The 25011-nt window shown below is 41.7% G+C and overlaps 1 protein-coding gene across 1 annotated transcript in view; it reads left to right on the top strand.

Moving 5' to 3' along the window:
- TRPC7 (transient receptor potential cation channel subfamily C member 7) overlaps positions 1 to 25011 on the top strand; it is a 110210-nt gene that overhangs the window by 7525 nt on the left and 77674 nt on the right. The window contains exon 2 of the mRNA XM_028718097.2: positions 2324 to 3103. Within this exon, the coding sequence (XP_028573930.2) occupies positions 2351 to 3103 (753 nt within the window). The 5' untranslated portion in view covers positions 2324 to 2350. The remainder of the gene's footprint in view (positions 1 to 2323; positions 3104 to 25011) is intronic.

Raw genomic sequence — 25011 nt, 5'->3', positions numbered from 1 at the left:
TCTTTTGAATCCGTTTGGCTTTGTTGTTCATCCTTTGTGATTTGGAAAGCTACAGAAATGTTCTAAACAGCCAACTCATCTGACAAGTAATTGGAACTGAGCCTCCCAATGCTTTGAAAAAGTTAGCCATAAATATTGGCATTCAATTCTCAATGGGAAATGGCTGTGCTGATGGCAAAAATAAATTTCGCTACTATCAAATTCCTCCTTCCCTACCCCTCCCACCTCTGTTGACCTGGTTTAACAATAAATGTGATTATGGAAAGTAATTAATATGTCTGGACCCTTTGGGGGTGGGTGCTGAGCACACCTTTTTGTTTATATCTCTTTGACAATGTCTACAATGGACCATAAGTTAGACTTGCCATACGTCAGGAAAATGGTGTCAGGGCTAATTTTGCTGAATAGTCAAAATGTCAGGAAAAACCCCAGATGTATGGTAATTGACTATTCTATCAGCTTCCAGGGAGCTGTGTGTCTGAAATAATCCCATAGCACAAGATAGATATTCTAAACCATCCTGGTTGTGGTTTGTTCTTGGTTTTTTAAAGAATTAAATTATATCAAGCGTTTAGGAGTAAATAATTCCCTTTTTCCTAGACATCAAACCTGTGATCCTATGGTCATTGGGAGGGCGTCCCAGAGGCTGTAAGATCCCCTGACATGCTCCAGTAATTTAGGACAAAGTACTTCAGCCTCAGAACTGGTTTGGTTTATTTCCCTTCCATTTGAATTAATCAGAGGGAAGGGGTGTGTGTGTGTGTGTGTGTGTGTGTGTGTGTGTGTGTGTGTTTTAAAAGGAACAGGAGGTCTCAGTCTCACCCAACTTCATCACTGCTCTACCAGCATGGACTTAGCATGACACAGAGAAGAGGTAGCTCATTCATATTTGGTTCTCTACCCGCTTTCCTCTGATAGAGGAAAAATAAATACTAAAATAATATAAAGCAGGTATTTTCTCTCATTAGCAATAGAATTTCACCTGTTGATTACTATTGCAATTCTAGGATTCCACTGGAGCTACCTAGCCATTTATCATCTAAATCACACTTGAGCACTAAGTGAACACCTGCATTTTGATGTGATGTTTCAGAGATCCCTAGGGATTCTCCAGGAAGGAAATCTTCTTAATAGGTGACCTTTGGCAATCTTTGGTTTTAAATTGTGACATGAGATCTCAGTGGAGAATATACGTTCAGATGTAGGAATCTATTAAGGAGATTAATGACTTCAGAGAAGCGACGTGGCTTATATATTACTATTACAGTTTCAGTTTTCAAACAATATATTGTAAAACTGCTGAGAACCTGGAAAAGAATGTTGCCATGAATTATTGAATCTTGTGCCCTTCTTTCATCCGTACTTAATTGTCCCTGGAATGATTCCAAGTAGTATTGAATTATTGACCATACAATTTACTGTGGTGAATTCCACTTTGTGTGAGCCTTTGAAGGTGTCATCCAAAATGCAAACATTATTTTTGACTTTATTGAGCTCTGAATCCAAATCTCAAGTTTCTATGTAATTAAAGTGTGCTGTGATGGTAAAATTCTGCTTAAAAAGGAAAATCTCAGTGAAACAAACCCAGATATATGCCTGATCCTTTAATGGCCACTTCATAACTTTGGATGATGCAGCAACAATCAAATCTGTACTTCACCCTATATGTATGACCAATATTCATTACAGGTCAGTATATTAAGATATAGGTAAATCCTTTTAAAACATGCCATGTTGACAAGTTTTTGTGTGCCTGCTTTAGAAGAAACTTTATGATTTAAAATAATGGATATGATCCAGTTGAAGTTAAGCTCAAACTAGATGTTACTTTAATTGCATAGTTAGTAGTTACAACATGGAATTATTATTTTTATTTTAAAGTTGGACAGGGTGGACCATTTTTCACAGGAACTGTAGTGCTTGAGGAGGAGAGGTTTAACACAGCCTTCCTTAACTCTGCTCTCAAAAATATCCCACCGTCCCCCAGAAATTAACCTTAAATGAAATCTCCAATTGGTGTCAACTAAACTAATTCTACTTTCAGTCTCAGAAACCTTTAAGTTCCTTGGGTTGCGCCCAGCTTAGAGTAGACCCACTGAAATGAATAGACCTAAGTTAGTTATGCCCATTAATTCCAAGGGGTTTATTCTGACTATGACAAACATGTGTTTCAATAGCAGAGTTAAACACCTAAGACTTTCTCCTTGACTCTTTTATGGATATCACTGGGAAATAAAAGTCAGATCAAGCACAAGGTAATCAATAGATGGATAGACAGCATTCACCTTTTAGAAATCTACTATATTCTGTTCTTTCCCCCCAGGCTTGAAAAACCACATATCTGAAAATCATGCATCGACGGCACACCACCCTCCGGGAGAAAGGGCGGAGGCAGGCCACCCGAGGCCCAGCCTACATGTTCAATGAGAAAGGCACCAGCTTGACACCTGAGGAAGAGCGCTTCTTGGATTCAGCAGAATATGGGAACATCCCGGTGGTACGGAAAATGCTGGAGGAATCCAAAACTTTGAACTTCAACTGTGTTGATTACATGGGACAAAATGCTCTGCAGCTGGCAGTGGGCAATGAACACCTGGAAGTCACTGAACTCCTTCTGAAGAAGGAGAATCTGGCTCGCGTTGGGGATGCACTCTTGTTAGCCATCAGCAAAGGATATGTGCGTATTGTGGAAGCAATATTGAACCACCCGGCCTTTGCACAGGGACAACGTCTCACTCTCAGCCCCCTCGAGCAAGAGCTACGAGACGACGATTTTTACGCTTATGATGAAGATGGAACGCGCTTTTCCCATGACATTACTCCTATCATACTTGCTGCTCATTGCCAGGAATATGAAATTGTTCATATATTGCTACTGAAAGGGGCACGGATAGAAAGGCCCCATGACTACTTCTGTAAGTGCAATGAATGCTTTGAGAAGCAAAGGAAAGATTCGTTCAGTCATTCGCGATCGAGGATGAATGCCTACAAAGGATTAGCAAGTGCTGCTTATTTGGCTCTTTCTAGTGAAGACCCTGTTCTTACCGCTTTAGAGCTAAGCAACGAACTGGCAAGACTAGCCAACATTGAGACAGAATTTAAGGTAATACAAGATGAAAATCTTTTCTCCCCCTCCAACACACACACACACACACACACACACACACACACACAAACACACACGTAATGATATCATAGAGTTTACAAAGAAAATGTAAGACCAAACTAAACTACCGCATTTTTCCATGTATAAGACTAGGTTCCCCCCCTTAAAAATAATGTCCAAAATTTGGGGGTGTCTTATACATGGATAGATCTTCCCCTATTTTCTTAAATTGGAGTCCCCAAAATTAAGGGGCATCTTATACATGGGGACATCTTATAGACGGCAAAATACTGTATATGTTAAATGTATGTGTTTAAAATGTCTGCATTTTGTTTTTCAAATTGCAGCCATGATGTTGGGGGTGGATTAGGATCAGAACCATGGTAGGCAGGGGAGGGAAATGATCTGTTCCTCACGTGCTGAGATCCCAGTGAAAATCCCTCCCCAAACAGCTCTTCATCCTTAGAAGAGAGATGCTATTAATGTCGAAGTGGCAAATTCAGAGGGGTGTAGGACGGCACCATGGAGGGAAAGGGTTAAAATTATTTTCATACACACATGCACACACGCACACACTATGGTTGCATCTCTGCTTGGGCTCTTGCAGCTTCTATTTGATAAACAAAAAATGTGACACCTTAAATGCATACACACATTTTAGGTATCTCCTGGTCTGACCATTTGAGAAAGCACATGTATCAATGACTGGCAGGACTCCAAGGAATGTGTGGCAGAGGCAGCGGGGTCAGAGGCTGGTCCAGGGGAAGTGGGTAGTGATTTGTGCAGTTTTGTGCCTCTTGAAAGGCAGCAGCCAGGGCTGGAGGAATGGGAAGAGTCTGAGCAGTCAGGGACAGAAGACGAGGTGCAGGACACAAGGCTGGAGGACAGGGAAGAGTTGTAGCAGCTGGAGACAAGGGAAGAAGGGCAGGATGCACCAGAAGTGGATGAAGAGATGGGGCCTGAGAGGGGGTGTGTGGAATCCCATCCATCCCTTTCCCTGCTGTCCCCCAGGACCAGGAGGGGCTTAAAGAGGAAGGTCCAGCTGGTTCCATGCTGGTTGCTTGTGTGCATCCCATCAGATGAAGGTACTTAAGTTTGGACAGAGGCATGGGTAAGCTGTTGCCCCAGAAGTCCAGCTTGGAGCACAAGCCTGGTGAGGGGATGCCATCTATTTAGTTGTTGGAAGTGTGTGTGTTCCGTGCATCTTAAGAGCTACCGTAAATGTGTGCTTTGTCAATAAAGAATTCAGCTACCAGCTATTTGTCCTCCCTGGGCTCAGCGTGCTCAGGATAACATTCTAGAAGTTGTTATAAAGAAATCTTATTTCAAACTAGATTGATGGTTTTAGATGTATGGATGAAAGAAACATAAATCAATTTGATTTGGGTCACTCATGTAACAATGATCACCAGAATGTGGAAACAAGAACCCTTCTTGGTTCTGCTTGGCAGGTTGTTAGAATCTGTGGATGTTTCCATTCCATGCCAGTTTTGCCTATGCTTAAAATCATGGCTCTGTTCCATCCTATAATTTTGGCCAGGGACCAATGGATGAGGCCTATGCATTTCAAAATGTAAATGGAACAAATATCTCCCCCTTCCCTATTAGAACCCAACATATTTTCACATTTGAACCAAATCCTGAAAAGCTAGTTTCAAACATAGTATCTCAAATCTTACTGGAAAAGTCATTGGCGTTATTCATGCTTCTGTTAAGAAGGGTAGAGTTCTAGCTATGGTTTCTTGGAGGGTGCTTGAAACAGTCTCAGTCTGATGCTTAATCCCCATCGATCTAGTATCCTGTTCCCAAATGGCTGTCTTTGGTAATGTAGTCGTTTCAGTTTCAGAAGTACCATGATGCCATACCTTCCAAGCTCTCTATCAATTTTGCTTTTGGGTTCCTGAGAGACTGCGCACACTCCAGCCCTTCCATTCAATGGGTACATTGGCCCTGGTGATACCTGGAGTCAGGTACCATCAATAGGTTGCCCTCTGTAGGTATCAAAAATCCTACAGTCATTGTGCGTACTACTCAGTTCCTTCACCCTCTTTTCCCTGCCACTGAAATTCACCTGCTGCCTTTAAACAAACAAACAAACAAACAAACAAAACCCCGATATGGTTCCTCTGCACATTAAGTCTTTGCAGAAGTGTTTGGGGCCGGGAGAACAGCTCTGAAAAAGAAAAGAAAAAGCCCTTTCTTTTTTGAGTGTGTCAAAATGTCAGCACAACTGATGGATTGGTTCCAACCTCTGTGACTTCAGTACCTGGGAGTTTGGAAGGAAGGGGGATAAGACAGAAAATGGTCCTGACCACTGCTAGAGGCAAGAATCAATATGACAGCTGTACTGCCTTCATTTTGAAAAGGAAACCACCAAGTATCTAGAATTGTTAATTGAAGTAGGAATAGCATTTGCTTTGAATGCACCCATATTTCTGTTAGCACGCCTCTGGCTGCCAGAGGTGTTTTAAAGATTAATAATCAATCCAGATAAGAAATGAGTTTCAGAAAGTGTGTAATCATCAAAAACAGGGGTCTGAATTGCAAGGAATTCTACAGTTATATGTGGTGGACATGTTTGACTGCTCGTAGGGAAAATAACAGTAAAATATATTATGCAATAGACATTCACCTCAAATTAGATATTGATTACCCAGCCATGTTTCTTCTAATGAGCATAGGTGTTAATCCCATCAATACTTAGTTGAGAAATCAGTATTTGATACAGTGTAGGATTTCCAGCTAGAACTATTTGCATGAATACTATTGCTATTTATTTATTTATTTCTAATAATTTTATATATTATTAATAATATATTAACAATCAGATTATTAACCATTACTATATTTATTATTAATACTTTATTTGTTTAGTAATATATTACTCACTGCCAAAATACACTTCTAAACATTTTTTAAAAAACACCAACTGCGCAAAACTATTGAAATACATAATAATTAAAATACACCATAAAACAAAAATGAAAGAAGCAGACAGAGAGAAGCCATGTATGCAAAATATAATGGAAAGATTTTGAAAGACTGATTCTCTAAGCGAGAAGACTTTGAGAAATAGTCACTTTATTGATTCTTTTCTAACTAGTTGTCAACCTAAGAAATACGGAATAATGATTCATTTTGCCTCTGCTTATGGATTTGGGCCAGGGTTCATCTTGAGTGTGTTGACGGTCAATGTTCTGACCAATAAACACTACCAGGGAGGGCATTTTTTAAATAAAAAAAAAATCCCATATATCACCTTCTTAAACATCCTTAGAGACCAGTCAGCAACAAACTTTGAGTTCTCTTGCTCTAAAATATTACAGATCATTCTTCAGCAATTGATGGGCGCCTTACAACAATATGATTGTAAGGACATAACATCATCCCTGAATGGAGCCATAGCAGGGAAAGATAAACCTGCCCGTAGAATATTCAATATCAAATTTGTTTTAAAATCCCACATCTGATAATCTAAAAGACAGATTTCAGATGCATGTGGATATTCACCAATTCACATGAGCACACCCAAAACAGATATCTCCTTGCTTCGTGGGTTTTCAGACCAGCCAGGACAGTTGTCTCGTCTTTTTCCACTGCTGCAGTAACTGGCAAGTATAGCTGAAAGGCCTGAGGATCAGGTCCCTCAGGTTATCTATGGACTTAGGATCCAATGGACCCAAAGTTTTCAGGGCATCTAGGATGGCCATGTATCCCAATTTACAGAGGGAAGCTTTCTAATTCAAAGGGCTATGGTTATTTTTAAAAGCATCAGACAGATTTTAATGGTTATTTTAAAGCATCAGACAGAATTGTCTTAATTTCTGTAAGTGAATTCTTCTTGAAGTTCTGATCAAACTCACAGTGAGACTGATTTAAGATCAAATAAACAATTTTAGAATAATGTGGTGCACTTCCAATTACAAGTTCAGAAAGTCAAGTAAACATGTTCTCATAGACACCAAGGTTGCAGTCCATGAAATGCAGTTCCTCCTACACATATCCCACCGAAATGAATTAAGTTTTGATTTAGGAGAGGTTGAACCCTAAACATAACATTTAGAAATACATAATTACTTTGACCTGTGTGTCACAATATCATTTGGCAGGTGCATTTCAGAGCAGCTGACTGCCATGTAGCAAATTAAAATTATACAGCAACTTGGTAAAAAATGCAGGCATTTGTTCTCTGATTCAGCTTAGAAATGCCTTGTTCTATTTAATTTAAGAGCAGCAAATTCTCATCTTTAACCAGAAAAGACATATTCCATTCTCAGGTACAAGCCTCCTTGTCTCAATAATCAACAGAGTTCCTGAATATGTTTCTTTCATGAGTAAGTTGATTACATATTCTGTAAGAGCCTGGAAATTTGTCACTGAGGAGTAAGAGACACAATTTGACCCAATGCAAGTGGTATAAATTGTCACCTTCATATGAAAGAATATGCAGATTTCCTTCACTCCCCTCCAACAGGTAACACCTGCAAGCAAGCAGGAAGCTCATTTCGTAAATAAGGAAGTGAAATAAACAAGAGCATTAAGTATAAAATGGCTGGATGCTCATTGATCATCTCTTCAGGTGACCATATTTTTAGCAAGCGTTCTGACGGCAATGCCCTTGTAAATAATGTCATACAAAATGTCAAACCTTAGTGCTTCTAAATGAAAACCCAGAAATAAACTACACAATGCTGAACAGAAATTGAATCATGCATTCTTCTTATTTCTGAGCGGCAATATGCCTCTCCTTGTTTGTTACCTACCTAAATCTATTATCGTGCTGAGTACAGGGCCTTCCCCTTACGCAAGCGGCATTCGGTTTCAAGATCACTTTGAGTCCTTGTGATAAAGAAAGCAACATCCATAGCATTCCATTTAGTAATCTAAATTCAATTACAGAATTGCACAGAGGAACAGGATGCGGTTCCACCAGTCAGAAATGTTATTATAAGATTTCAAGTCACACTCATTAGTACGTGCTACCTCCCAAACCCATGCCAGCAGAGTGGAGTCCACACTGTTTATAAATGCCACCATCAGGAATGTATGCTAGCATAACCTCATAAGCAGCTCTTGATCTTAATTAAATTTAGGATGCAATCCTAACTTTACTTCCCTGGGAGTAAGATACACTGAATACCGAGTAGATGAGTTTAGGATTGTGCTGTTAGTTGAACCTCAAGTGGCTTTCACCTTCTGAAGTCTCCAACCTCCTTTTTCTATCGTGGCTGTTAATGCATGGTCCAAAATTCTTTACAATGCAGTTTTAGTGTTCATAAAGTGAGCTAAACCCTTATGTCAGGCAATGTGTGACAGTAATAGTCTCAGCAAGGCAGGGTCAGAGGAATAGTGAGCAGAAACAGGCATGCACGATAAATAAGCATTGAATGCCAGCCACATTTACGTTGATTTATTTCTTAATAAAATTTATTTTGCACTCTTCACCATAAGGACTCAAGTTACAACAATAAAACATACAACTATGTAGATGAAGAGCAATAGCAGAACAAGGGATTTACACAGAAGCAGAACATAGTTCACCTTGATCACGTGACCTCCTAAGATTCTGCCCATGTGGATTGGCTGGCTGGCTTCCATGTGGTGGTCTGCTAAGTAAGGTCCTACAGCCTGACACCCAAGGCTTTTAATTGAACTCCCACTGTGCTTAACAGGTTATGTGGTGTACCTTCATCATCCATTGCATGCAAGGGCCTGAAGTCTAGTGATTTCTGTGGGATTTGGGCAGATGAACTATGAGAAGGATTGCAATTCTTTGTGTTTTCAAAGTTTTTAGACTGCAGAATGGCTTCACTGACTTTAACAAGATTACTTGAGAGCAAATGATTTTATGATCGGAACCAAACTCCCTGGTGGCTGGAAATATTGGTTTGAGGAAAAATAGACTATGGGTAAATTGTAGGCTTCCTGGAGGTATTTAATTATATACTGTGTATTGCTTCCAAGAGAGCTTCCACAAGCTGACAATAAAAAACACCCCCCCAAAAACCTGAAGTTGTCTCAGCAGGCCAGATAATGAAATGGGGATATAGAGAGAATTCAATAAATATTATGTCCAGGTAATGGGGATACATAGAGAATTCAATAAATATTATGTCCAGGTAATTTATAAGAATCATTCAGCGAAAGAGTTTTGGAATATAAAGGCAAACTAAGGTAGCTCATTATGACAACCAAGGAGATACAAGGAGCAGTTCAACTTAGCACTATGGCAAAACTTCTGTCAGCACAAGCAATTCAGCTTGTCAGATGGAAGACCCCTTTCTCCTTTCCCTGTGTGTTCTGTTCTGGAGGTTGGTTGGGGTTATTTGCAGGGAAGAGAGAGGGGAAAGCCTTGTTGCACTCCCATCTATTGATTCTTAAAATTTCTTTCTTCTGCCTACAATAGAAATGCGTCACATTTTAAACTCTGTGAAACCTGTTACGCTGCCCTTTGCCGCCACCTAATATATTGTGGTCAGATGGCCATTTTAGCCAGCGCTTCTCAACCTTGGGTCCGCAGGTATTGTTGTACTACAAATCCCATCATCCCTGACCATTGGCTAAGGCTGGGGGTGATAGAGGTTGTAGTCTGACAACATCTGAGGACCCAAGGTTGAAGAACATTGTTCTTGGAAGAGTTGTTGGGCTGCAAGCTGGTATGGAAAAGTCGTCTGCTGCTGTAAGCACAAATGGGGCAGGCTTTCAATTCTTTTCTTTACAATTAAAAATAAAATAAATGTTAGGAAGCTCTGTGAAGCGAAGAAAGGATGTATTTGTAAAAGGCTTTGTGCCACAAGCAGAGCGGAACCACAGAATGTCAATGAGTTGAGCTCTGCTTATTAAACCTTTGCATTGCTTGTGATTGGGGGGGGGGGAGAATTTTACTTTTCTTTTCATTGCTCCTCATTGATTACTCTGCATTCTTTTTCCTAGAACTTCCTCTGAGCACAGTTCAGCCCAGATAGCAAATATACCTTACATGTTCTGGTTCTAGACTGCCTTGCCCCACCATTCTGGCACCACTGTCTTCTAGTCTAGTTTTCTACCTGTTCATCTTTTGGCATCTGAGTGAACAGCCTCTTGGAACTGGCCTCACCATTTCTCTCCAAAGTTGTGCCTCCCCCCCAAGACCCCACCTCCACACCTTACTATGCAGTAAAGGTAAAGGGACCCCTGACAATTAGGTCCAGTCGTGACCGACTCTGGGGTTGCGGCACTCATCTCGCTTTATTGGTTGAGGGAGCCGGCGTACAGCTTCTGGGTCTTGTGGCCAGCATGACTAAGCCGCTTCTGGTGAACCAGAGCAGTGCACAGAAACGCCGTTTACCTTCCCGCCGGAGCGGTACCTATTTATCTACTTGCACTTAGGGGTGCTTTCGAACTGCTAGGTTGGCAGGAGCAGGGACCGAGCAACGGGAGCTCACGCTGTCGCAGGGATTCGAACCGCCGACCTTCTGATCAGCAAGTCCTAGGCTCTGTGGTTTAACCCACAGTGCCACCTGCAGTATCTGGGTACAAATCTTGCAAATGTTGCAAGTAGGGTAATAATATTACCTCTTTCTCTCCAATTTTGCAAGTTATTGACAACTTTTTTATTATTCTGGCAGGCTTTTTGCTATGCACAGTAAATACTGGTTTTTATGTTTCAGCTATTGAACCTACCTCTTAAGTAGGTCGATTTATATTTCTTTTTATTAAACTGTACTTTTTAAACATTGGAAGTTGGTCTTAGTGGTGGTTTTGCACCAGAAGAATGGGGATAAAAAATATTTTACATTTTAAAAAATGGATATTCTAACATTCCCCTCAATTCTGGATCACTAACCAGCTTGCAACAGCTATGAAAGGTACACCTAGTCCAAGTGCATATATTTATTATTTATTTTCTATTATTCTGTTGCCCATATTTGAACTGAATATACTTTTGTGGTATAAGTGCAACTATCATAGTTTGGGTTGAATCCAACATCTTTCCATCTCATTTTGAGACAAAGGTCCCTCCCCTTTGTTTTAAGATGGTGTGAGGAACCTCTGTTGCTGGACCTCGGGGATCATTAAAATTGTAGTCCAACATCTGGACTACTACAGATGCTCCTGTGCCTGTATAATATGAAATACAGCTATCCTTAGTAGGGTTGCCATAAAGTGAAACTGGATATTTTTGAGCTATTTCTGAGGTAAATTGGCAAAAACGACACTCCCGACCCTATATACAGTATATGTACCTATTTATCTACTTGCACTGGTGTGCTTTTGAACTGCTAGGTTGGCAGAAGCTAGGACAGAGCAACGGGAGCTCACCACTGTCGAGTGGATTCGAACCACCGACCTTCCGATCAGCAAGTCCAAGAGGCTCAGTGGTTTAGACCGCAGCACCATCTGCTGCGGTGGGAAGGTAATTGGCGTTTCTGTGCACTCTACCACTCGTCATGTTGTCCCGTTTTGCCAGAAGCGGTTTAGTCACACTGGCCACATGACCCGGAAAGTTGTCTGTGGACAAATGAGGGCTCCCTCGGCCTGAAAAGTGAGATGAGCACCACAACCCCATAGTCGCCTTTGACTGGACTTAACCATCCAGGGGTAATTTACCTTTTACCTTACAGTATATGTAAGTGTCATAGACTTCAGCATGCTTATTGCTGATTACCAATTTGTTTCCAGGCCCAATACAAGAAGTGCTCATGTTAGTATTTAAAGCCCTAACAACCAACACCCCAAATATCTGACAGAGCCACCATGGGATCTCTAGGTGAATGAAAAGAAACCTAATCTAATCAATAATAATAATCTTCATAAACTTTTCCATTGTGGGAGGCTGCATTATACCAAAGACTGTCACTGTACGCTACTCCATTGTAAGGAACAACCTCCCTAAGGCCCCATTAAGTTCCTGAGTCCTCAGCCACCTGTTTTCCTCTCCCACAATGTCTTCAGAAGCTTCTGCCTCCCACTCTTCTGTCTTCTGGAATGGATATTGATTTGCAAATGTGAACACCCCTGAGGTATGACTTTCCCCAGAAAAACTAGGCAGACCACATTTTTTACATGCATATGATTTCCACCCACTATGGGGAAAAATATGTGCCTAATTATTGATTCTCCATGACACACTGAAAGAGAGGTGAATAATTTGCAGGAAAATGAATCTTGCATATAAATTTAAAGAATGTGGATTTGATTGAAGCTGAGATACTTCCACATATCATTCAGCAAATATGCTATTTAATATTGTACAAAAACATTTCCTGCAGTAATTGATTTCCAACCTGCTTCCGTGTGCTGTTTTACTCACTGGTCAAATGCTGTCTAGGAAGCAAACACTCTGTCAATGTATATAAATTAGCGGTGTCTTAATTATTACAGTCCTCAGCAATATAGAGATATGTGCAAAATTCAAGGGCAAGCATTATTCCTCATTATGGCAAAATCCATTTCCTGAAAATGTGATATTTCTGTACTTGGACCAAACCAGGAAGGCAGGAAGAGAAGTGGAGAAGAAGCAGACTCTAAATTCCAGGCGGTCATACCACGCTAAATGCTTTCTGATATGGAAAGTTCAGATTTTGTCAGAGAAATGGTATAATTGTGGGAGAAGGGGAGAGATTGTCAGGCTGGAACTTTCTGTCTGTCTGGACCTGTAACACCTACCTTAGCAGGCAACAGCCCTTAGGATTTCAGGCTGAGGTATTTTTCAGCAATCTGAGAGCCTTTTTGTGTGAATCTGGGATATTATGTATGTAGAGACTGTGCTCTACCACTAATCTATGATGATGGATTTCCTTTTCTTTCATTATAAGGTTTGGCTCAGATTAGTTATTAAGCTGAGAATAGGACTGTAAATCTCGGCTCGTTCATATTGTTAATTCAACCCCTGTCTTGACATTTCTCATCAATGCATATCCATACCTTCTGCTTTCTGTCTTAGAGTAATATCTGTTGAATGTCCAGTTCAAGTAAAGAGCAGAATGCTCATTCTAACCCACCATGACTGCTTGATAGCAACCTTTAGAGCATAGGCGGGGATCCTGTAGCTCTTTGGATGTTGCTAGACTACAACTCCCATTATCCTTGAATCTGCTGTCCATGGTGAGTGGAGCTGATGGGAGCTGGAGTCTGGAGGGCGGCAAGTCCCCCTCTTTTAGAGATTGCTTCCGCTTGGGTCCTGCCACCTTTGGGTCCGCAGTGACCAAGGTAACATTTCACTAGAATGAATGGAACCTAAAGCTGGCATAAATACATTTTTGAAAATGATGATTGAAGGGGTAAAGGAAGCTCTCCCTGAAGCCTCCCTAAATGATTCACAAGTGGAGCCAAACACCTGGTGCAGCACATAGGAAAAAAATTTGATTTATTTATGCCTCTGAAGTTATGTCTTTTCCTAATCATATGAGAAAGTTGTCATTTTCTCCTGAACTTATTCATCCCCAGGTGTACAGTTTACTGAGCCCATAAGCAAACTGCACAATCTTCCAGACTCCTGATCTAATGCTAATGTATAACATACCGGTATACTCTTCCCTTCTATAAGGTATAAGGGAATTGGGGTTGCTTGTGCGTAAAGGGTGCTGCTGCTCTAGGCAACGTTGCCTGGCTAAACCTTTCCCTCGCTGGACAGCCCTTTCTCCATGGCTGTGTCAGTCACTGGCAGAATCCGTCAGTGGGCGTTTCCTGAACTTCTTCCAACATAGAAACTCCTTGATGCCAAGTCTCCACCTAGCCTCCCTGCACAGAAGTCTCCTGCGCAGAGTGGGTGCGCCCAGCGGAGGTCCTGGGCTCTCCCCACTGGTCTCTGTGGAAGAGTCTTGGAGCCCTCTCTCCGAAGTCCTTCCCTGCTCCCCTTGCTTCCTGGTGTCACTCCTATTTCCTTCCTCAAAGGAAGTGTTCTCTCTCTCCCTGCTGGTCCCTTCTCCTGCATCGTTGGGGAGCCTTACCTCCACTCTTGGCTCCGATGGCAGTTCCCTGACAATAAGGTAAAGGGTTAAAAGAAGGAACTGAACATGTGAAGGTCAAAAATTGTTACAAGGGAAAGCTCTGAAACAGAGAGAGGGAGTGTGGGGTGGAGGACATGTTTATAGAAGACTTCTTTATGCGTATGCATTCTAACTAATGGTAACAAAAATAAAGAACACTTTTCAATGAGCCTTCGTGCAATTTTACTTCAATCCACCTGGCCATGGGAGGCATGTTAAAGTGATTTTTCCTGCCAATATATACCAGATGTTTTATCAGTGCACAGTTTAATAATCTAATTTTGTCAGTATGAGTTCCTTGGTTGAGGGATGTTCGTTTTTAAGTGCGACAGATACTTACTGGAACACTTCATTTTACCACTGAGGCTCAAGCACTTTTGCTGTACAAAACCTTGTTACAAAACTGTTCAATGCATTCAGACTTTTTATATTGGTTGTGGTATGTAGGTGGGGCAGAATACACCACAAACCTTCTGCAAAAGTCTTGTACTGAAAAAGATCAGTAGCACATAACTGAAAATGTTCATTAAAGCCATGGTAGCATAGTTCTTAAAATCAATGTAGTCTACGGGTTAAGAATCTTTGCCTACCTGGGAGACCCAGATTAAAATCCTCTCTCTGCAATGAAGCTCACTGGTTGATTTGGGGTTCAATCATTATCGCTTGGCTTATTGTACTTCACAGGCTTGTTGTGAGGATAAAATGGGAGGGTGAATTGTGTGTGCTGCCTTGGGCTATGTAGAGATAAGGCAAGATATAAATGTAACCATTAAATGAAATATAGGATTTATGAATACAAAATGTTGAAGTAAAAATATGTAAAGATGAATGTCCCTACCAGTTTGTATGGGGTGAAATGGGGTGGCATTTCTGTAGCTGCATTCATTTCATTTTCTAACACAGAGGCACCTCATAGTGGTTGTACCTTATGGAAGTGCTGAGATAGAACATATTACAAATTGTCAGCTTACAGAAAATCCCAAAGCAATTCACTGTTATTTAAAAGCAGAAACAAAATGGGTAGACTTATAGTTGCTACCAACTTCATAAAAGCAGGTGAGGCTCTGCATTGCCGAACATTGGAGGCGGCCTGAAATACAGAATAGTTGAAGAAAATCTGGGAAATTCTTTTACAGTACTAACAAAACATAAATAGAATTTAAGAGCCACACACAACATACAATATAATAACTCATATTGGAAAGTAGTTATTTGCTTTGAATTCAGGAAAATATTCAGCTTTGTTTATTCTTTATTTCTATGCTTTAAAAACCGGCCCCCTTTTATAGGATACAATGGCAAGCTACCGGTATGTGTTGGGCACGACTTGTTTAGCAAGCCACTCTTATTTTAGGATCTTTACTTCATAAACAGATGAGCACATTTGTAGACCTTTGTCAATGAAAGACCATCTTGACTTTTATTCTGTTTGAATTACTTACTTGGTTTCTAAAACTTTGTACTCCTACTCAGCCACAAAGCTCACAACGATGACCTTGGCAGATCACTGTAACCTTGTAGGGTTGTGAGGAAGATAAACTGGAGCCCCCCACTTTGAGGTCCTTGGTTGAAAGGTGGGATAAGAATGTGAGATAGGTGCAAAAAAAATGCCATGGGAAATGTAGAAGCCATGAGAATTACATTTCCCATACTTTATGGCAGGCATCCCCAAACTCGGCCCTCCAGATGTTTGGGGACTACAATTCCCATCATCCCTGAATACTGGTCCTGTTAGCTAGGGATGGTGGGAGTTGTAGTCCCAAAATATCTGGAAGGTCGAGTTTGGGGATGCCTGCTCTATGGCATCTTCAGATCCTGCTGCAAGCATGCCCAGCAGTGTCCTTGACACCAGAAACCATGGGTTACGTCTTGCCATGATTACTGATATCCCTCATAGGCAAATTTCTTTGGCTTTCAGCAGTGGGGGTACCTGAGAATCTATTTAACATGCTGTTACAATCTTAGAGAGTGCTCCAGGGCAGGAGTGGGGCACATTTCCTGGGGAGGCTTGCTGTGGTCCTGGGGTGGGTCGGGAGTCTCTTTTAGCCCAGTGAATCTTGCTGGGACAGAATGCAGTTTGCTAAGGATAAGGATAATTTGTGGGTTCTCCCCCATCTTGTGCTTTGGGTCCAACCTGAGAGCAATGCATGAAATAAACAAGATTTCATGTGCTCAATATATTGGACATGATGTACTGAAAGCAGTTATTAAAATCTCACCCAACTACCATGGTCAGAGATGGAGAAAGGAGAGAGAGACAGGGGGAGGGAGAGGAGATTTCTGAAATGCGTTTTACCAAATCTTGCAAATCAATAACTTTCTCTTAATGTAGATTCTTTTTTCCAGATTAAAAAAGAAAAATAATTGTTTGTCTCTCAGCAGACATTGCCTCGCAAATAAATGTCATGTAGCTGGAGGGTGATTCAGAAAAAGAAACTGCTCTGTTTTAGCAGACATTTTTATGTGAGAAATATTGTGTTTTTTATTTCCTGGAGAGTTGAGTATTGGCACAAATAGCTTGGCTGGGCGCAGCAATTGATTGCTGGCTGCTCTCTGTGTTAACTCTTCCCCCCTGTGCACTTGGGTGGCTGGTGGTTTTCCATCTGCTTTCCAATTTGCTTTACTGCTCCCACCAAGATAGAAGAACATCCTTGCCACACTTAGGCTTGAACAAGGCTTCCTTCAGTGAATGGTATCTTAATGCTGAGGCATAATGGGCACCAATTTCACTCACTACAGAGCCTAGCAGCCACAGGTAATAGCTTGGGATGAAACGTTTTCCTGAGAGTTTTGAGGTACTTTGCAATGGTGGGTTATCTAGCAGAGAGATGTATCAATTGAATGCAGGACTCGTGAAGTTAAAATCTCCTTTGACTTTGATCCTACTGTCACTCTTGAGCTAATTCAGACTGAAATCCTATACTCAGTTACCCAGGAGTAAATCCCATTGAACTTTGTGGAGTGTGAATATAGGATTCTACTGTCAGACAGTTAAAGGGGGTTTGCATAAAGTAGGAGTAGCTCGCTCATGACACTCCAGAGGTTGTTAGCCTCTCTTTAACCCCAGCTGGTATGGCCAATAGTCAGGAATGAAGTGAGGTATAGTCCACCAGCATCAGGAGAGCCAAAGTTTAGGCACCTTGACATAAGGTTTATACTTGCACTTGAGGCAAGGGAGCTGGTGGTTCACATAAGCACAGATTTGTCATAACTTGATTGCTGGATATTTGATAGATTAGCTATCTATCAAGAATGCTTGATAGTGTTTGAGACAATGTGAAATGATGGTGAGGTTCTTTTGTGGCATTTGATCTGTATGTCTTTGTTTAGTAGGCAGGCAGTGGGCTGCCCAGTGAGAAGCCAATGCCGGTGGGAGTCTCCTCAAGGGGGAAACACCACAAGGTTTTAGCCTTGGGTGTCTCCCCTTCTGGGATGCCATTGAAGCCAAGGACAGCACCAATATGACTGTGGTGGGTCGGTGGTGGAAGGGCCCTGAGTGAGAGACAGGGTAGTGAAGTTACTCCAGGGTAAGAGGCTGGGACAGAGAAGGAAAGTTCCCAGGTGAGAGCTAGGTGAATCTATCCTTTTCTGCGAGGGGTAGGAATTAAGAGCTTCATAATTGTGTTCTTTTGCACGGCTTTTGTACTTTAGATATCCTGCTGCTGATTTTCCAGTCCCTACTTTTAAACTGTGACCATTGGATATATATTATAATTGTACCTGAGATTATTAGGTAATAACTCATGTTATGAGAATCTGCATTTTATCAAGTTTTTATTAGTAGACTTGTGTTTCTATAAGTGGCTTATTTTTGTATTTATTTTTGTATTGCATAGATATGGTGTTGTATATTGGCATTTATTGTTATGTTCTATGTTGCCAACCGCCCTATGGTCTTTTACTTAAGGGTGCTTTATAAATTTAATTATTAATAATAGTACTAATAATCATTATTTCAGCCCACTGGGCTTCACACTCATGAGATACCTATGTTCTGTGGGTTCCTGACTCTCAGTCTCCATTCATGTCCCTATGATTGGGTTGATTAGGGTACTTTTCATAGCAAGATGCTTGTGGACCATATTTTGAGACTTGCCATTTTTGTTGGGAGGAAATAACTTGAAAGGCACACTTTACTCATAAGGCTACAGTGGATTGTCTTTTTTCCTCCTCCTCATCTGACTTATGTAGTCTCCATGCTAATACTCAAATTCTTTTCCATGGCTGGGGTCTGTGTGATGGACAATCATGATGATGGTTTAAGCATGATTATTATATTACCTGTTGTGAAATGGTGGTTGCCAAAAATTCTTGATTTACTACATCATCTGGAGTAGTAAATTTCATCTGATGCCTTGCCTTCATTATACACCTTTAGGTGCCAGGCAAAAGCGTTCCTCTTTAACCAGGCCTGTGACTAATTGACATCTGATGCCCTTTTAAATGTGTTGTGGAAGGGGGTTGTATTGGGTTGTCTTTGTTCTTATTTTTATTATGTATCTTATGTTTTTTATATTGTAATTTTGTATTGGGAGCCACCCTGAGATCTATTGGTATAGGGTGGTTTACAAATTCTCATCATCATATTCTAACACCTGTATTCCAGAATCTTCACTATCTAGCCATTGATTGGTGGCCACTATTTATGAATCTATAGAATCCTAATTGACTTTGGCTGGAGACTGCAATATCTGTTAGATTGTACACAATTAGAAATACTAGTTTTGTGCCAGGTAGTGGCATCCTCCTGGCTATTCTAGTCTGCACCAACAGAAGTATAGTACCCTGATCAAGGGAAGTTATACTCCACTCTATTCTGCTTTGCTCAGACCACACCTGAAGTACTGTGTCCAGTTCTAGACACCATTATTTAATAATAATAATAATAATAATAATAATAATAATAATAATAATAATTTATTTGTACCCCGCCCATCTGGCTGGGTTTCCCCAGCCACTCTGGGCGGCTTCCAACAAAGACAAAAAATCCACTAAAATGTCACACATTAAAAACTTCCCTGAACATTAAGAAGCTGGAATGTGTGCTGAAGACGGTGACTGAGAGAATCAAGAGTCTGGAAACTAGGCCTTATGAGAAACAGTTGAGGGAAATGGTTATGTTTACACTGGTAAAGAGGAGACTGAGAGGAGATAATACAGCCATCTTCAAATTTCTAAAGGGCTGTCACATGTGGGATGGAGCAAGCTTGTTTTCTCCTGCTCCAGAAGCTAGGACCCAAACCAGTGGATTCAACTTACAGGACAGGAGATTCTGAGTAAGAGCTGTTTTACAGTAGAACAGACTCCCATGAGAGGCGTTGGACTCTCCTTCCTTGGAGCTTTTTAAGCAGAGTTTGCCATGTATGATTTAGTTGAGATTCCTGTATTGCAGGGAGTCGGACTAGATGAGTCTCAGGGTCCCTGACGACTCTACAGTTTTATGATTCTGTGGATCATTACCCCAAGCCCTAAGGATGAGATGGGCTATACTTCAAGTACTGCCTATAGGTTGATAGAGTGCTATTCTTTGAGCATATACAAGTTTCTGAAGAACAAGTTATAAATGCATTGCAGGTCTTGTATACATCACAGCCACACAGACCAACAAGTTAAGCTGCAGCACTAGAGCCAGTGTGGTGTAGTGGTTAAGAGCGATAGACTCGTAATCTGGGGAACCAGGTTCGCGTCTCCGCTCCTCCACATGCAGCTGCTGGGTGACCTTGGGCCAGTCACACTTAGAATCATAGAATCATAGAATCATAGAGTTGGAATAGACCACAAGGGCCATCGAGTCCAACCCCCTGCCAAGCAGGAAACACCCCCTGCCAAGCAGGAAACAGGAAAGACTTCTTTGAAGTCTCTTAGCCCCACTCACCTCACAGAGTGTTTGTTGTGGGGGAGTAAGGGAAAGAAGAATGTTAGCCGCTTTGAGACTCCTGAAGGGGAGTGATAAAGCGGGATATCAAATCCAAACTCTTCTCTTCTTCTTCTTCTTCTTCTTCTTCTTCTTCTTCTTCTTCTTCTTCACTACACTGTGGGCAATGCCATTATGTTGTAGGCACTTGAATGAAAGGAGCTTGAATGGCCACAAAAACATAATCCCTTATCAGAAATTAATTATACTTTATATAGAGCGAGAGGTCTTTTGTTTAGATGCCACTGTTAAAAAGTCAGATACTAAATCAGGAATTTAATCACCATTTAATCATGAAGGGAAAAGAAAAGTGCACATTCGTTTTCTGTGCTCAGTCCTTCCCAATGAGCTGCACACGTTCTCTTCCTTCCAGACTGTGACGATGGACAGATTTCCTTGTGTCAGTAAGACCACGCTCATTTCTTTCCTCAGCTTCATACTCTGAAGTATTCTAGAAGGCAGAGCAAAGGAGTATGATGCTAGAAGAACGCTCCCCGTGTCATCCTGCTCATGCAGGACAGATGGAAGGATAAGTTGACGAGGGCCTTGGGGAACAGTGCTCAGCTGCAGGCTTTCCTGAAAATGTAGATATGAGCAGCACATGGTTCCCTGTGTGCCTATTGCCAGATGCCCGCAAAAGCACAAGGCAAAGGAAGAATATGAGAGATTGCCCATCACTTCCAATTGGATGGAGCTACTCTGCTAAGCTGTGGCTGTTGGGTTTGCAGCCCTAGTGACTACCTCTCAAAGCAAACAAAACATTGGAGCTGAAGCAGATGAGCCTTTATTGCAAAGAAAAAAAAGTTGAGTTCTTAGATAAAGCTTTGTATGCTTAGTCGATTTCTGCTCCTTGACTGGACTTTATCCTATAAGCCTAATGCACATGTATTATTCTTTTTTAAAAAAAGCTAATTGGCAAAGTAATAAATAGCAACCAATCAAAATAGCAGGACCCACTGGTTCATGAAATCCTCTTCCGTGCTCTAAAATGTCAATGCATTCCCAACAGATCTCTTTCCCATTTTTGACTGAAAAAATCTCCAAGGAATGAAATTGTACAGCCCTCATGGGACCTGTATGGCATTGCTGAACTTTTCTTACAACATAGGTAAAGGTAAAGGGACCCCTGACCATTAGGTCCAGTCGTGACCGACTCTGGGGTTGTGGCGCTCATCTCGCTTTATTGGCCAAGGGAGCCGGCTACAGCTTCCAGGTCATGTGACCAGCATGACTAAGCCGCTTCTGGCGAACCAGAGCAGCACACGGAAACATTGTTTACCTTCCCGCCGGAGCGGTACCTATTTAACTACTTGCACTTTGACGTGCTTTCGAACTCCTAGGTTGGCAGGAGCAGGGACTGAGCAACGGGAGCTCACCCTGTCATGGGAATTTGAACCACCGACCTTCTGATTGGCAAGTCCTAGGCTCTGTGGTTTAACCCACAGTGCCACCCGAGTCCCAGGGCCACCTGCATCCCCGCGTTTCTTACAACATGGTGCTCTCCAAATGATCATGGACTCCATCTCCAGTCAGAATGGTCAATAGTGGGGGTTGTTAGGAGTCACTGCACAGCAAAATCTGGAGGGCATCATGGTGGCTACCTCTGCATTGCAGTTACAAAGTTTTTTCTGACATGCAAACTATTGCCCACAGAACTAGAGTCTTCATGCTGAACTGATAGTCACAAATAATGCCTAGAATACATTTCTACATTCCAAAAAGAAATGAAGTATCTGAGTTTGCAGGCAATGTCTCATAGTGACGAAAGCTGAGTACCAACAACAGTGGGCTGTGAGTATGTTGGGAATTAAGGATATAGTCTTATTTTAAACACAACTTTCTTGGTTTAACTTGGGAAACTGCTTGACCTAGGACAAAAAGCAATGTATTTTGCAGTACAGCGTGGTACTATTGAATTTCTTGGAAGGCCTTTCTAAGAAAACAGTTCAACCTAGAGACTGTGGGGCCCCCTCCCTTGACAGTTGACAAAGAAGCTGCTTCTGCTTCTTCATGGCAAGAAGGATTTGGAGCAAATGCCCATTTAGAATTGTTCTTTGCTATGAATCTGATTTTGGCTAATTAGACTGTTGCTGTCCAATGTAAGTGTTAAGGTTGTCTGAAATGTTCCCACCCAAGCTTGCATCACAGAGCGGTGAAATATCTCCATCCAAATCTTCCCCAGGGTATACTCTGTTTAGGAGAACATTGCCGAGCTATTGCATGCTGTAGTCTCCCTGGTTATGAAGTCATGACAATATCGGAATTGTCACTGCAACCAGGCAAGGGGTGGCTTTGGTTATGAAGAGTCAGGGAACTGTATATCTTCATGATGTTACCTGGGTACACTGAAGGCAGGGAAGATACACTCTATCATCACACAATATTCTTTGGCTTCATTTTCAAAAGGTGCAAAGGATGCCTGTTACTATTTGGCAGCAGAGGTGTACCTCGGGTCCCTTACACCTTTGGCAAGGAGCTGAAAAATCACTTTACCACAATGAGGGTGAGGTGAGGAGGAAGCAGGGGCGTACGAAGGGGGGGCAGTCCGCCGCACATACCACTTTGGGGGGTGATAAGATGACCCACTGCCTCCCCCCAGCTGTAGAGAGGCTGAGGGTGTGTCCGCAGTCAGTATGGGCACCACTCGTGCGGTGTCCGTACTGCTGCTGCTCGCGCACGGCGTCCATCTGTATGGGCTGCTGCACATGCGCATTCCATACGGACGTCGCACAAGTGCCTCCAGGCAGTTCGCCCCACCCCTCGGCATCCCGCCCCGGGTGCCTGAGAGAGTTCCTCTGCCAATGGGAGGAAGGGCAAAAAAAATCACACTTCTTTGTGCCACAGTACGATATGGATGGACAGCTTTTGATCTCGCCACGACGGTGGTGGTGCGTTTCCACGCACACATACATCATATAGTCCATACTCTCCAGTGGTCTACCTTCATACTAGCTTTCCATTTTTCCTACTGCTCAGCTCCCGGTTCTTGTCTAAACCAGCAACTTTACTCAGATTTCTGGGGTGATTTTTGTGCCCCCTATGGGGGCCAGTTTCACCAACCCCTAGGTACGTCCCTGTTTGGCAGTGAACTAAGTAGACAGTCAGAGTCAGGTCGTCTACTCAGGAGGGAGAAATGAGCTGCCTCAGGTGCAGTGGGGGGGGGGGGTAAATTTGGTTCAGTTCACATTTAAAGACGAACCTACCTAACTCGCACTTCCTAGAGAAATACTCAAACTGAAATGCAACCCTCTTTCAAAATCTATGCTTCTCCAAATTTTTGTTCTCCAGCCAACTGATGTGCACAACAAGGCACATACTAGGGTATAAGTGTGCATTAAAGTGAATATTATGGTAAAAATAACATACCTGGGCTGGATCTATACAGATGAAACGCTACAGAAAGAAACGCAAGAGCTCTTTATTGAAAATCCCATTGGCAACAGATTATTGCTCTACAGCACCATCTGGTGCCGCATGTTTATAACGCAGTTATAACCATGTATTTGCCTAGTGTAGCTGAGTCCCAAGATGCATCATATAAACTACCTGCCCAACATGCTATATACAAATGTGTATTAGGATAAATTTGTATTAAAATATTGGTGAATTCCCATGAGGACTTTTAAAAAATGCTAGCTGATGTGAAAACATGAAAAATTTAAGTTAAACTTGGAAAAGGGAGAATCAGAAATAAATGAAAACTGACATATTCAGGTGGCACCATAAGTGGAGGATGAAGGCAGATACTGGTGTCTGAGTGGTGCAACCAGTCTTTTTTAAAAAAAATGTCGAGCCTAGTAGGGTGCAGCGGAAACTGTGTTATTTTGGCTCTTCTTTCCGACAGCAAAATGTCATGAGCTGGCACCCATGCCTAATTTAATTGTAAGTGTATAGCTTAGCTCTATTGAACTCATTTAAATACTGATTGTGTTTTATTTACTCCGACCCATATCAGTGAAACATCAATACTGTCAAGCCAGTGAACTACTCTTTGGAGCTCTGTATATTTTTCCCAGTGGAAAAACGGGATGCTATTTCAGACCCTGAAAATTCGATACAGAGATGAAATGTTTTGTTACAGCTATAAATATATCACCAGCTATATCAGGATTGGAATAAAACTAATCATTTTTTTCTTGAAAGTCTAAGGACTGTGTGTTCTCTTAAGAGCTGAGCTGTATATGAAGGGCCTTTTTCCTCCATGCAGGGTTCAGGGACTTGAGGCTATGAAATTAAAATGGTCACTTTTGAAAGCAAAATTCATTGCAGAAAAATATATATCAGCATAGTTTAGAGAACCATTTGCTGCCTAGTGCGTCATTTGCTTCTGCTGCAGTCTCAGGCAAGAAGTAGACTTCTTTAGAATTGAGAAAGGGAGGCCAATAATTGGACTTATTTCCCCGGCAAGTGTATATAGGATTGCATCCTTAGTTGCATATTGAAATCCAAGGTTGGCATGTACTTGCCATCACATTAATTTAAGTGGTGTAGTGTCTGATACACAATTCACACACTGAACTTTTAAGTGCCTTCTACAACTGACCACTAGTATATGCAATATGGTGGCACATGTGTTGTGGGAACATTTTCAGTACAGTCAAACTTTGGTCGTCAAACGTAGTCTGTTCTGGAATCCTGTTCAGCTTCTGAAATGTTCAAAAACCAAGACGCGGCTTCTGATTGGCTGCAGGAGCTTCCTGCACTCAAGCGGAAGCCGCGTAGGATGTTCAGCTTCTGAAAAAACGTTCAAAAACTGGAACACTTCCTTCCGGGTTTGTGGTGTTCAGGAGCTGAAACGCTCCAAAACAGAGGTGTTTTGGAATCGAGGTTTGACTGTACCACTACCAGTTTTGCTCTGAACTTGACTTCACGCATGTCTACTCTTATTTTGATCCTGTGTTGGTCTGAATCAACTGCCACAGATCAAATACTACAAATATTTTTCATGTCACACAACATTTTCCTTTATGGAAGCATTTCATGGCTGCAACTCAGATTCAAAGGTATCTCATCGTGAAATA

Source organism: Podarcis muralis, chromosome 2, assembly GCF_964188315.1.
Source record: "Podarcis muralis chromosome 2, rPodMur119.hap1.1, whole genome shotgun sequence".
In the NCBI taxonomy this organism is placed as follows: Eukaryota; Metazoa; Chordata; class Lepidosauria; order Squamata; family Lacertidae; genus Podarcis; species Podarcis muralis.
The sequence above is the reverse complement of the archived record's forward strand: the minus strand, read 5'-3'. Positions and strand labels throughout refer to the sequence as shown.